This window comes from Lissotriton helveticus, chromosome 4_1 (assembly GCF_964261635.1).
Source record: "Lissotriton helveticus chromosome 4_1, aLisHel1.1, whole genome shotgun sequence".
Taxonomy (NCBI): Eukaryota; Metazoa; Chordata; class Amphibia; order Caudata; family Salamandridae; genus Lissotriton; species Lissotriton helveticus.
In genome coordinates, this window is record NC_136063.1 from 1,441,353,306 (window position 1) to 1,441,365,675 (window position 12,370).

The 12,370-nt window shown below is 42.4% G+C and overlaps 1 protein-coding gene across 1 annotated transcript in view; it reads right to left on the minus strand.

The window, feature by feature from the left end:
* Positions 1–12,370, minus strand: part of WRNIP1 (WRN helicase interacting protein 1) — a 457,752-nt gene that overhangs the window by 323,144 nt on the left and 122,238 nt on the right. Inside the window, exon 3 of the mRNA XM_078688019.1 lies at positions 8,234–8,469. Within this exon, the coding sequence (XP_078544145.1) occupies positions 8,234–8,469 (236 nt within the window). The remainder of the gene's footprint in view (positions 1–8,233; positions 8,470–12,370) is intronic.

Here is a 12,370-nt window from a genome sequence, read left to right on the forward strand (position 1 = left end):
TTAACTGAGAACCATCTCCTGCTCAACACCTCCAAAACTGAATTCCTGGTCATCTACCCTCAGAACCACACCCCCAAGCTTGACCTCTGGTTGTATCACCTCACTGCCTTCAACTGCACCCCTCTCATCATAGACTCAGCCAAATCGCTCGGATTCACCTTGGATAAGCACCTAAATATGAAAAACTCACATCTGAAAGGTGTTCAAGGGAGCAAACCATTTGATGAGGTCACACAGAAATATCAAACCTTTCTTTCCGCAAAACGATTTCAAGCAGGTGGTGCAAGCGCTTGTCCTGCTGAGGCTTGACTACGGCAGCGCTACCCTCTGTGGCCTTCCCAAATACTACTAGGCTCCATTAAGATCATCACTGAACACAGTGGCTAGACTTGTTACAGGCTCCAAGCGAAACAAGCACATATCTCCAGTTGTAAAATCTCTCATATGAAGTACATATTCAGTTAAAGATTGCCATTCTGGCGCGCAAAGCCCTTCACTTCAATACTCCCAGGTACCTTGCGCAAAAACTTGAGCTTTCTTGTGGTGTAAGAGCCCCAAGAAGCACCATTTTCCTCTTGAAACCACTCATCCTTAGGAAAAAGAGAACTTGTCACAGAGCCTTCTCCGGCGCTGCCCCAAAGACATGGGACTCTCTTCCACCGGAACTACGCTGAATCTCGTCAACGACGGCGTTCAAATTGGAAGCCAAAAAATTATTTCTGAATAAATTCTTACCCTAATTGGGCTAGGCTCACCTGCTCGAAGACATTGCTCTTACTTCCATTGTACTATCATTTGTTATTGCTCTTTTTTTTGTGTAATTGTCCCTGAATCTGCGATCATTCCTGTTTTTACTCCTACTTGATGTCTATTTTGAATGTATGTCCTTCCTCCCATCTTATTGTAAAGCGCTCTGATATCTCTCAGGATCTTGTTTGCGCTATTTAAAAGTTTATAATTAAAATGTATACAGATATTGAGTTTAGGAGCAGGCAAATCAAAGGCAGAGTGAGCATAGCAAAATCAGGACCATCTATTTTAGGTTGTTTTTTATCAATACGATCTTCATGTAAAGAATTGACCTATGTGTGCTGATTCAGGTGATGGTAGTGGAAGACACAAATGTGAGTGATATTTTAGAGGGTGCAAAGGATGTATTCACAGACGCGATGGGGCAGTTAAAAGGGTATATGCAGGAAAAAAAACTTAAACAAGGAGCCATATTAGTACAAAATGTCAGAAGGATACCAATCATGGTGAGGAAGGAAGTAAAGAAAATGTAGGAAGAAATATTTAAGAATGGAATCATTGAACACATTGAAACATCTGCTTGGATCTCCCCAATAGACACTTTAGAGAAGGCAAATGGGAAACTGCGTTTTTGTGTGGATCCTAAGGGGCCTCAATCAAATTATTTGTCACAGACAATTTCCCTCTGCCAAATAATAATGGGCTCATTTTATTGCTCCAAGGGGGGGAATACTTTTCTAAATAAGAGCATAGACCTGTTTACCATCAAATTCGTCTCCATGAGTCTTCGAAACCCTTGACTGCTTTCATAACAATGCAAGGCACTTATCAGTTCACAAGAATGCAGTCTGGCATATCTTCAGCCGCTAGCGCCTTCCAGAGAATGGTCAGTGAGGTATTTAAGCATTTGAAAAACGTCATTTATTTTCAAGACTATATATTAGTGTTTGGAAACAGAGTGGAAAGCCACAACATGGCTTTGAAGAAGGCTTTAAGCAGACTTTCCGACTCTGGTCTAACGTTGTGCAAGGTGAAACGTGTATTCTTAGTAACAGAAGTTGAATACTTGGGACATATCTTTTCTGTTGAGGGAAGGGAAATAAAGAAAGATGTTCTTGCATTAACAAGATTAGCACCCATTCCACAAAACACGGTCCAATTGTGGTCAATTATTGGATTGGCTGAATATTATTCAAAGTTTGTTAGAAACTTTGTTATCAAAACAGAATGCGTTGATGAGAAAAGGTGTTAATTTCTTGTGGGGCATAAACCAACATAAATGTTCTGATAACATTAAAAAAGAGATCTCTATGGCAGGTATTCTAGTTGCATTTGCCACTAAGAAAAGAGCAATCCTCACAGTAGATGCCAGTGCCACTGGCATAGGGGCAGTGCTATCTCAAAAGTATGGATCATCGGAAAAATATGTGGCATTTGCCTTGAGCTCACTGACTTTAGTTGAGCATCATTACTCCTTGATTGAGACACACTAGCAGCAGCATCAGGAGTGGAATATTTTAGGACATGTGTGTCGACATCAACTAGTTCTCCGTACTGACCAAAAGCCTCTAGTGAAGATATTATCCATAGGAGGTGCTGGGAAAGGTTCAGCAAGGCTTGCAAGATTGGCATCACGTCTGCAGGAGTACAACTTTACCATTGAGTATATACCCGGGTGGAGGAATGTCCAAGTCGATTGCATGTCACCGTTGTTGCTGGATTGAAAGAGTGTAGATAAAGAAGGTGTGGATAGAAGTGCAAAGGAAGGATTGGTGGTGATTGCAGCGGATGTCATTTGGTGAAGTCTTGGAGCTCTTGGTGACTTGGAGTAGTCATGTGCCAAGAACAACAAAAAGTTTTAAAGGCAGTACAGCAAATGATCAAGAAAGGGGGAGGAGTGACTTGCCTAATGCCCAGAGGCCCTTTAGAAAAGTATTAGATGAGTTATCATGGGATGCAGAAAAGGTGGTTATGCGAAACGACAAGAAAGTACTGCCCAATGAAGATCGGAAGCGGTTAATTAAAATATCTTATGAGGGGCATGTAGCACAAATGATTATGAAGAAGAAGTTGCAAATGGCGTTTTGGTGAAGTGGGATGGACAATGATGTAGTGTCTTAGGTGAAACGGTGTGGTGAGTGCAGGAAATGTGAGAAAAGATTGAAATGTGGTTCTCAAGAGGAGTTATGCTGCACTCGTTATCTGGATCAGGTGTGGCATAGTGTATGTCTCGATTTTATTGGTCCAATGTCAGGTGTTGAACGTGCAAAGAGATTTGCCGTTGTTTTGGTTGACGTTTATATGAGATAGTGGATTGTAAGGTTTCTTCAAGAAACTTCTAACAAAATCACGATAAATGTGTTATGTGAGGTCTTCAGGGAGGAGGGTTTTCCTGCTGTTCGTATTCCCTGCAACGGAACCCAATTTACATCTCAGTATATGGAGGAACTTTTGAATACCTGTGGTATTAGGCATTCACTCACAGCGTTGTATAATTCCCAGGGCAATTGAATGGTTGAGAGGGCAAATTGAATGGTTAAGGGTGCTTTAGAATTAGCATTAACTAATAGGTTGAATGTCGAGGAATTTGTCTCAGACTTAGTGTGGGCATTCTGCACCATGGAGCATGCTGCCACCAAATTGGTTCCCTTTCTCGTAAGGAGATGGAGACCTACTGCCAACCTTTGACCATCTTGGATTAGAAATTTGATTGAAGACAAAAGTTTGGCAGAGTTTTGTGAAGTTCCGGCCTAAGTAAAGAGTAAGGGAAGGATTCATCCTGGTGACTAGGTCAAAGTGCGTTCAGGATGCATTCAGAGTGGATTGAGTAAGTTCCATGGGCCCTTTCTGGTTAAAGGAGTGCATCAGTGCATGAAGTCCTAGTCAATGGAGAGAGAGATGAAACCTCCATTGAGTGGTGAAGTATTGCACTTCTGAAGGCGAGGAAGGAAAACTAAGGGTGAAAATGTGTGAACGGTAATGGGTACATGTTGTTGCGAGATCGCCAGATAGTGAGTGGCACGAGATTGTGACACTCTGCACACTCCTGGACCAAGTGAGGAAAATTTAGATGGAGGCAGAATGTGTAACAATGCTACTGGTAGGATAGGAATGCCCAGAATTCAGAGAACCCCAAGAGTCTGGAGATCTCAGAGTTATTTGCAAGAGTATGCAAGATGATTTTAACTATATTATTCACATCCCATTTGGTGTAAAGAGGAAAAAAAATAAGTTATCTACAATAGTATGTTTTGATTTTAGCAACTTTCTATTCACTTTAAAATGTCTCTGTCTTTAGGTTTCAATTTTTAAATATTCCTCTCTCTCATGTTTATTAACTCATCATTTGCTTATATCTATTTTGTTATTCTATTATAGCTTGTGCTGTAAAAGAAGGGTGATATTTTGTGATCTACATCAAGCACTTCTAGCCATGTATTCATAACACAAGCCATGTATATATATGCAAGGTTGGAATGTTCATCATTGATTGGCTGGGTTATGATGCTGCTGAGGGGGGGTTGTGGCAGTTACCACTGGATGGAGGTGGAGGCACCACGCATGGAGAGCTGTATCTACAATAAACGGACTGTCCAATACGCTGAGTCAGGAGACTCCCTGGTTATAGCATTATTCCCGTCCTCCCAGACGTAGAGCAAACTATGGAGAAGCCTGAAAAGAGCACACATCAAGAATCATAGTATCAAACTAAGACCCCACTGAGGGTAATTAAGGGAGCAGGGGGAAACGCATGTGAAAGTCCTTTTTTTAAAAATGCATCACAACGGGTAATTTGAATAATGAGGGCTGATCAAGTAAACAAAGGAAGCCCGAAAGGGCCTCTAAGTAACCCATAACAGTTCCCACAGCAAAGCTTTGAAGAGCAAGTGAACACAGACAATTTAGTCTATAGAGGGTCAACCTGCTTCTTCTCAAATCAGGTGACCAACTTTGATTTGTAGCTTAAATCAATTGGATCAGCTAAAGGGTGGCAGGAAGCCAAAATTATAAAAACCAACTCAGTTGCTAGATCAAGGCACCCAGTTAGTTCTGCTTGAACAAAAAACATGAAGATGTAAAATTGTGGTGGTTCAAGTCGAGCACTCTGCCTTGCTGCTGGGACCGGTACAAAAGGGGGTGGTGATGGACAGGACAGCAGATTCTCCAAAAGAGTAAGACTAAATACAGGACAGATATACAGGGTCAGCATTTTGGAGTAGCAGAAACTCTTAGCCCATTCAGGGGCCACCGCTATCAACTGAAGGCATAATGCGACTCCTATCCACCCCTGAGAAGGAAAAACCACTGTAGAAAACTCTTGACTAAATGTGTTTTTATAGGTAGCAAATAAGTCTATTGAGTCTTCTCCCCAGTGGATAAGTTACCCAGTGCCATCTCCAGGGGAAGGACATCACTGGTGACAGGCAAGATGAAGTCTGCTGAGCTAGTCTGCCCTAATATTGAGGGATTCCACTAGGTGACTGACCAACAGGGACATTCCGTTAAGTGCCAACCGTCGCCAAAGCTTCAGAGCCTGGAGGACAAGGCCCATTCTGTCCTACTTGTTGTAGTACCACATGACAGTGGTCCTATCCCTCGGAACCTGGATATATCTACCCAGGATGGCTCCCAGCTCCGGAACATGTATGAGGTGGCACTGCTCCTGCTGAGAACAGAGACCTCATCTCCACCTTATCCAAATCACCTCCCTATCGCAGTGATACACATCGGTCCCAACCTTAAAATCTAGATAGAGCGAGGAAAAAAAGCTTGCCTGTCACTCACCACTAAAGGTCCTGATACGGATTCTACCTGAAAGGCTTTCCCAGTCCTGGGGCCACTGTAGCCATTATAGCCAATGAAGTGTCCACCTAGGTCAATTGCAGTGAGGCACCAGCAGCATGCAGGATTCCAAGAGCCAAATCAGCCTCAGAATCATCAAGGCCAGAACTGATACTCCCTGCCCAAATCATCATGACCATAGCCTGAAACCCCAGACTTATTGCAGGGTTGGGTACGCCCTGAGGGCTACCTGTCCAGAAAAGCTTGATTAAGTAAATCGATTGTCTTAGCCAGAGCTGGAATTTTGGCTTGATGAAAAACCCCAGGGTGGACAGAATTGATACAGTTGTCTGAAGGTAGTTTGAGACAAGCTGCAATGAGCCCACCTTGAGCAGCCAGGCAATGAGGTATCAGGATACCTGTATCCAGGACCTACGAAGATGCACCACAACCACCAATATCAACCTAAGGAATACAAGAGGGGCAGAGACAAGGACAAAGGGAAGTAGCGAAAATTGGAGGTGGTGTGAAAATACTGCAAAGCAGAGATTCTTATTCTGTTATTGGCACACAAACGTATGAGTCTTGCAGGTTCAGAGGCACCATAAACTCATTTGGAACAAACCCCTGCAGAACCTGAACCAGCGGCATCTTTTTACATTTCTTCTTTTTGAGGAGTTCGCGAAGGTTGGGGAGTGGAGGGGGGGGGTAAATTTAAGTGAAAAAACGTACCTTTGGGAGCCCGTTCTCGCGTTGATTCGTCCTCGCAGGAGGCAGCCGCAGGTAGCATCCCTCTCCTCCCCTAAGCCAATCACAAAGCTGCAATGGCAGCATTGTGATTGGCTGGGACCCCGACCGCACAGGCGTCTATGGGGAGGCAGTTTTCTCCATGTAGGCAGCCTACATAGAAGAAAGGGAGTGTGTGCATGACTGGGGCCAACCAGTCAGCGCCCACAACATTGGGGTTGCCACTCCTCCCCTGGACTCCAGCAGACCTGGCCACCCAAACCAAACCCTTCTTCTGCTTTCTCGCATTTTATGTTTCTGCTTCTCGCACTGCGATAAAGAAGGGGGGCAACGCTCCTCCTCCCACAAGGAGCAGTCGCCCCTGAATATACTGCCATGGACGTCATTTAGGGGTCGCTGCTGCGACCCCTGGCATGCCCCTTGTGATCCTTGGCACTGCCTTTGTGGCCCCTGGCATCAGCAGTGGCAAAATCAGGGGCAGGAACATTAATAGAATCTATTCACATGTTGTTACATGCATTTTACCTGTAAATATATTTTTTGTATACGTCAAAAATGAAATGTTTACTGTCAACTTGACTGTTTCTCTACACATTGAGATTTGAAAATAGATGCGTACGTTTTCACTGAATGGGATCTTGAAAAAAGCAAAACAAAAAGTGTTTTTAAAAAAAAGGAGAAAATGATGAATATATAGAAAATGAAAAAAATCCTTTAATAAAATGTAATGACTTTGTATGGAAATACTAATTATTGTGGAACTGCCCTGTTATTGAGCCTTTTGTAGGTAACCAATAAAAAGATATAGGTCTGACAGGAGTATTCTCGTTCGTAGGAACAGAAGCAGCTCGTCCTTATCGACGTCGGTGGGGACTTCACTCACCTGTTTTTTGTACATTTTGTATTATACCAATAGTAAATTATATTACATTGTACCATATTAGTTTACCAAAAACAATGGAGCGCAAATAGCTGGAATATGACTTTCCCTGGCAGCTGAGGTAAGAAAATGCTTTTAAATGTATGTATGTTGTGTGTGCTTGCGGTTTTTAGTGTATTTATGTAAGTGTGTGTGTGTGTATGAGTGAGGTTGTGTGTATGTGTGAATCTGTGCGCATGTGTAGGCAGAGTGAGTGAGTGTGTAAATGCGTGTGTATGTATAAGCATATGTATGTGCGAGTGAAAGTGAAGGTCAAGGGGCATGTAGTCACTTCCGCGACCCCTGGCATTGTGGTGAATGAACGTCCGTGTATGCCGCCCACTCTCTTTTCCAATATAAACCCTGGTATCCAGGGCATTTACACAACAGAAATGAAGGTTCAGAAAGTCAGGGGGAAAGGTCACTCAACGCCCAAACCCTGTAAGTGCGCGACTAATCCTATTTGGACAGCACAGCACTCTCGGGCACTTGAATCCAAAGAGCTCGAACGAGAACACGGACAGCTGCGCCCCTGCCTCGGGGTGAAAGTCGAGGGTCACCTCTCCTCTCGGCGCTGAATTGACGCGCTTTGTGAGATACAAAACAAATGCCAGAGCCAAAGTGGTGTCAATAAAGACAAATCATTTAAGTCAAATAAATTATAAAGCAGAACGTCCTAAAGACTTGGGCAGCTTAAGCAGGGATAGGATCCGCTGGCCAACAAATACTGTCAACAGGAAAGGCTATATATAATAATAACCCAAAATAAACACCTTATCTGATGGAAATAATCTGGTGGGGAATATGTCAATTCATCGTTTGACAGACACCGCACTAGATCACATCAAGTGGTTCCCCCACGGATTCCGACACGGAGCACACAGTATCACGCCTGGATGAAAACAGATAGCTGTAAAACTTTCCTAAGCCCCGGGTATGTGTACTTGCCGTTTCGACAACTGTGTCGGGCAGCGCCCCCCACCCCTCACCTCCCTTTGTCAACTTGCCACCGCTGCTCCGCAGTGTATCACTTACTCATCGCCGCTGCCGCCGTCCTCCGCGTCACCGGGCTCATCCTGGTCCAAAACTCGGATCCCCAAGGAGTGGACGGCTCTCATCAGAATAGCCCCCATCGCCTCCACCGACAGCTTCTCGAGGACGATCACCCGGCACCGGCTCAGCAGCGCGGTGTTCACCTGGAAGGAAGGGTTTTCCGTGGTCGCCCCGATCAGAGTCACCGTGCCGCACTCCACATGTGGAAGGAAGGTGTCCTGAGGATGGGAGGGAGAGAGAACCAATTGCACGTTGAGGACGGCCCGGAGCATCGCTTGTGAGTACAATTATAGGAGGCTTCCTGCACTCTATTACAATCTATTGTTTGCCCTAAGACGTTAACAAAACTCACATGCAGAGCAAGAAACGTTTGAAAATGGGCATGAGTGATTCACGGGATATGATAAAGCCTTTACACATCTTTGAGAAACCTACAGGTGTTTACCTTTACCGTAAAAGTAAACACCTGTAGGTTTCTCAAAGATTTGTAAGGGGTGATTGGAAGCTGGCTGACTGCATTTCTAAAGCGCCCACTACCTCCGCAGGGTCTCTCGGCGCTAGCCTTATTCAACCTCATTGCCAAGCACACAAAACTTCAGCTTTTCTCCTGCACTCACTCAGGGGGTATGGAAATACCGATTTCAGTCAGACGTCATCCTCTTATCCAATCTTTCCTAGCAGCTTTTCATTGTTGCTCGTTTATATCTATTAAAATATCAATGACTGACAATGTTCGTATTTTGAAATTGCAGTTGCACAGTAGTGTTATTGCATTTGAGAAAATTACACTGAATGGCCATTAAAAATATATATATATGTCATACAGTATAGAAATTTACTTTCATAGGCTTACAATTACTTTCTGGCAAACATTTAGCCTTTTTGGAATTATCAGCGAATTTCATAACTGTTCCTGAAAACCTGTGTTTGAATACATTTCTACACACGGAAATGTCATAATGAAATATATTTGTTCTGTTTTTCTATGGATAAACTGGTTACTTCCCACTCACAAACAAAACAACCAACCAACCAACCCAGCCCATCACCTCTGGAGTAAATCTCGGACCATTTTCGAGGCAAAAACGTGTCTGTGGAAAGTACATCAATATCACATGACTTGCGAGTTAGACAGGAGTAAATCTCTGCTCATTTTCAGGGCAGTAGCGTGTTTGCTTAAAAGTCCATGAATACCAAATACACGAATACTTGCGACTATGTACGCGTTCACTTCTTTGGCACAGGTTTCCAAAGAGGTACACCTCCGGTCTGTCCCTGTGCACATATCTGATCACACTAAAAAGTCTGTCATCGAGATTAAGTCAATTTGTAAATTCATTGCCTCTGACACGGCAGAGTGATAATGCGTGTAATGAAATGATATTTGATCACTTCAGTGCAACTCGGGATGTATTTAAGAATTGGGCACCACGCACTTCCTAAATCTTGCACTTAATACATAAGCTTGAGGATCCCTCACATAATCACCTTAATGAAGCCAGCCTTGCACACCTAGTTGCATTTTCACCAGTTCATACTCATTTTTGAACTTTAAATTTACTTGTGTGGGCGATTTAATTAGCGGTATGCAACTGTTTGCTATGAAGGCTAAATGAATCGAGAGGTGGTCTACCTGCATACAGTATTTACAAATTAAACATCAACATACTTCAAACTTTTAGTTACAAGACAAACTAAATCTACTTAACAAATCATAATAACTATAGCGGATAGAAAATAAACAAAGGATTTCAGCTTTGGGAAGTGCAAGGCCCAAAACGATTCGTCAGCATTTTGATTAGGGACCAATAATAGCTTACTTCCACCAGCTTGAGATGTGTTCCTAAATACCATTTCTGGTTACTTTGTTAATTTTTATTTATGAGCTTATGCGTTCTCTGTAAACCGAAAGACGGTACCACTGCAGTTTTTATGGTCAGAGTTTGAAAGTGCAGCTGTCACCAGACAATTGTGTGAGAATGACCAGAAGAGGGGCTTTAGAATGACCAGAAGATTGGCTTTGACTCCGTCCACGTTAGGATCTAGAAAATACATGTTTTGATTGGGCAGAAGCCGTGTGCTTACACAAAAAAAGTGCTTGCCCTCCACAAAGCTGTGATCATTTTGTTTATGTATCCAGCTGCCTGAGCTTAAACTTTCAGGGGCACACAAATTAAATTGTGATGCTATTAAAGCCTCTGAGATAACTAGATAATTGATGGCGTTTTTCTCTGGCGGCAGCAGCACAGATGGGATGAGGGTAGTCTTCAACCAACATGGATTTTAAGGTCAGGCTTGACAGTCAACAGTCAACTGACCTTTTACCCTACACCAACATTAATTTACAGTTCTTTGCTTCCATACAAATACATACACATTCCCATGTTATCTACTTTTATTCCTTTGCATTACCAACAACATTGCTTTAAAGTCAGCCCTACTGGCATTGGCAGTGCTTTTTGGCTTTTCTGCAGACCTTTGCCTTGCATGCAAATTCTTCTGAGAGAGATGTTCTCTGGTACACGGGGCAAGTAACTATCAAGTCCCTACCTGGGATAGGTAAAAAAGTGCTAGCTATGCAGCATTACCGTGCATGTGCCCCGGGTCTGGGTTGCTGCAAGTGACTGAGAATAGTCTTCTTTCTTCAGATAGAGCATAACCATATAATAATTTTTGGAGAGCTCAAGCATTCGAATTAACTGAAGGCCATAAACTAAAAAGCTCGACTAACACAGGTTTTAAGTTAATCTTCCAGCTTTGGGGTTTCACTTTCACATCCGTAGTGGGGACACAGAGCATAAGGTACACTTCCCTCCTTTCCTCATCATACACGGATATTAGAAAAGTGGCCTGGCAGTTATCATAGTAAGAAAGTGGATGTGACTAATACAGAATTATGTTAAACTACCAGATTTCAGAATTTATTAAGACAACCTTAGGAAGCAGGTCTACACAATCTAGGAGTTCTTCTCTTTGATAGAATGATTCATTTCATTTTCATTCAGGATTGTATTAAGCAACTTTTAAGTTTAACCCTCTGACTTATTCAAGAGTCACGTACAAGGCTTTGCAGACAAGTCTCCATTTCTAGGCAGATATTATCTACACTTATTTGGCACAACTAGAGGGTCTTTCTTAATGATGCAGATAAGTGGGTACTGAATGGCAGGAGTATGGTTTAGGTGTGACCGATGACATGTACCAAATAAACTCTGTAAAGTCTTTCTATAAGCCCAGGATATAACAAACTGCCTACGTCCCAATTCTAAAAACACCTGAAACTGGCATCATGCATTCACTCTGTTGGCTGAAGCTCTTCTTTCTGGGCCAGTATTCCCCACAGAGACGTCTCTGGTTCAAAGAAGTATCGATGTTTATTATAGGACCTTTATGGTGTCAGATGTTCAAATATCACCAATGTGTGAACATAGTGGTCAATAACCATGGTTCAGTGGGGATAACTTACTAAGGTCTCTTTCCCGAGTGACTAAGATCAACCTCCACATTTAATAATTGTATACATTATACACTATATCAATGATCAATATCATTAAGGCTAAATCGATGGAAATTTCAATCTTTATCATAATCTGTAAAATGTGTCTAGGACTACCCAGACCCAATTCATCTATGGTTCATTTTCAAAAATGAATTTATAGATTGGTGTCTTTCACAGATTTGTGGCCAATCATAATAACACATCTTCATACCAGACCTAATTAAATTGTATTTAAGTGCAAATCTATCTGTGGTTAAACAAGCAGCACCTTAATGTGATAACTGCATGAACTATCTCATTTTTCACTAGAAGGACTGATCTACTTATGCAGTTGGAAAGATGTGTTTTATTAAGACCATATGCATGTGTTTAATAATTGGAACAGGAGTTAACAATGTTACACGGATATTCTTAGAGTATTCATATTTGGCCAGAATTTCTCTCAAGTCATTGGTCTTACTTGGCATTTATTTTACCAATCAATAACTGCATGTACTTTTTCTATTAAGAGGTATTACTTTCTCCTTAGTTGAAGGAAGAAGCCACGGTCTTAGAAAGGAGAACTTGCAACCAGTTTACACTAAGAAGCAGTAGTTCCAAAGTGCTTAAAGAAATCTGGC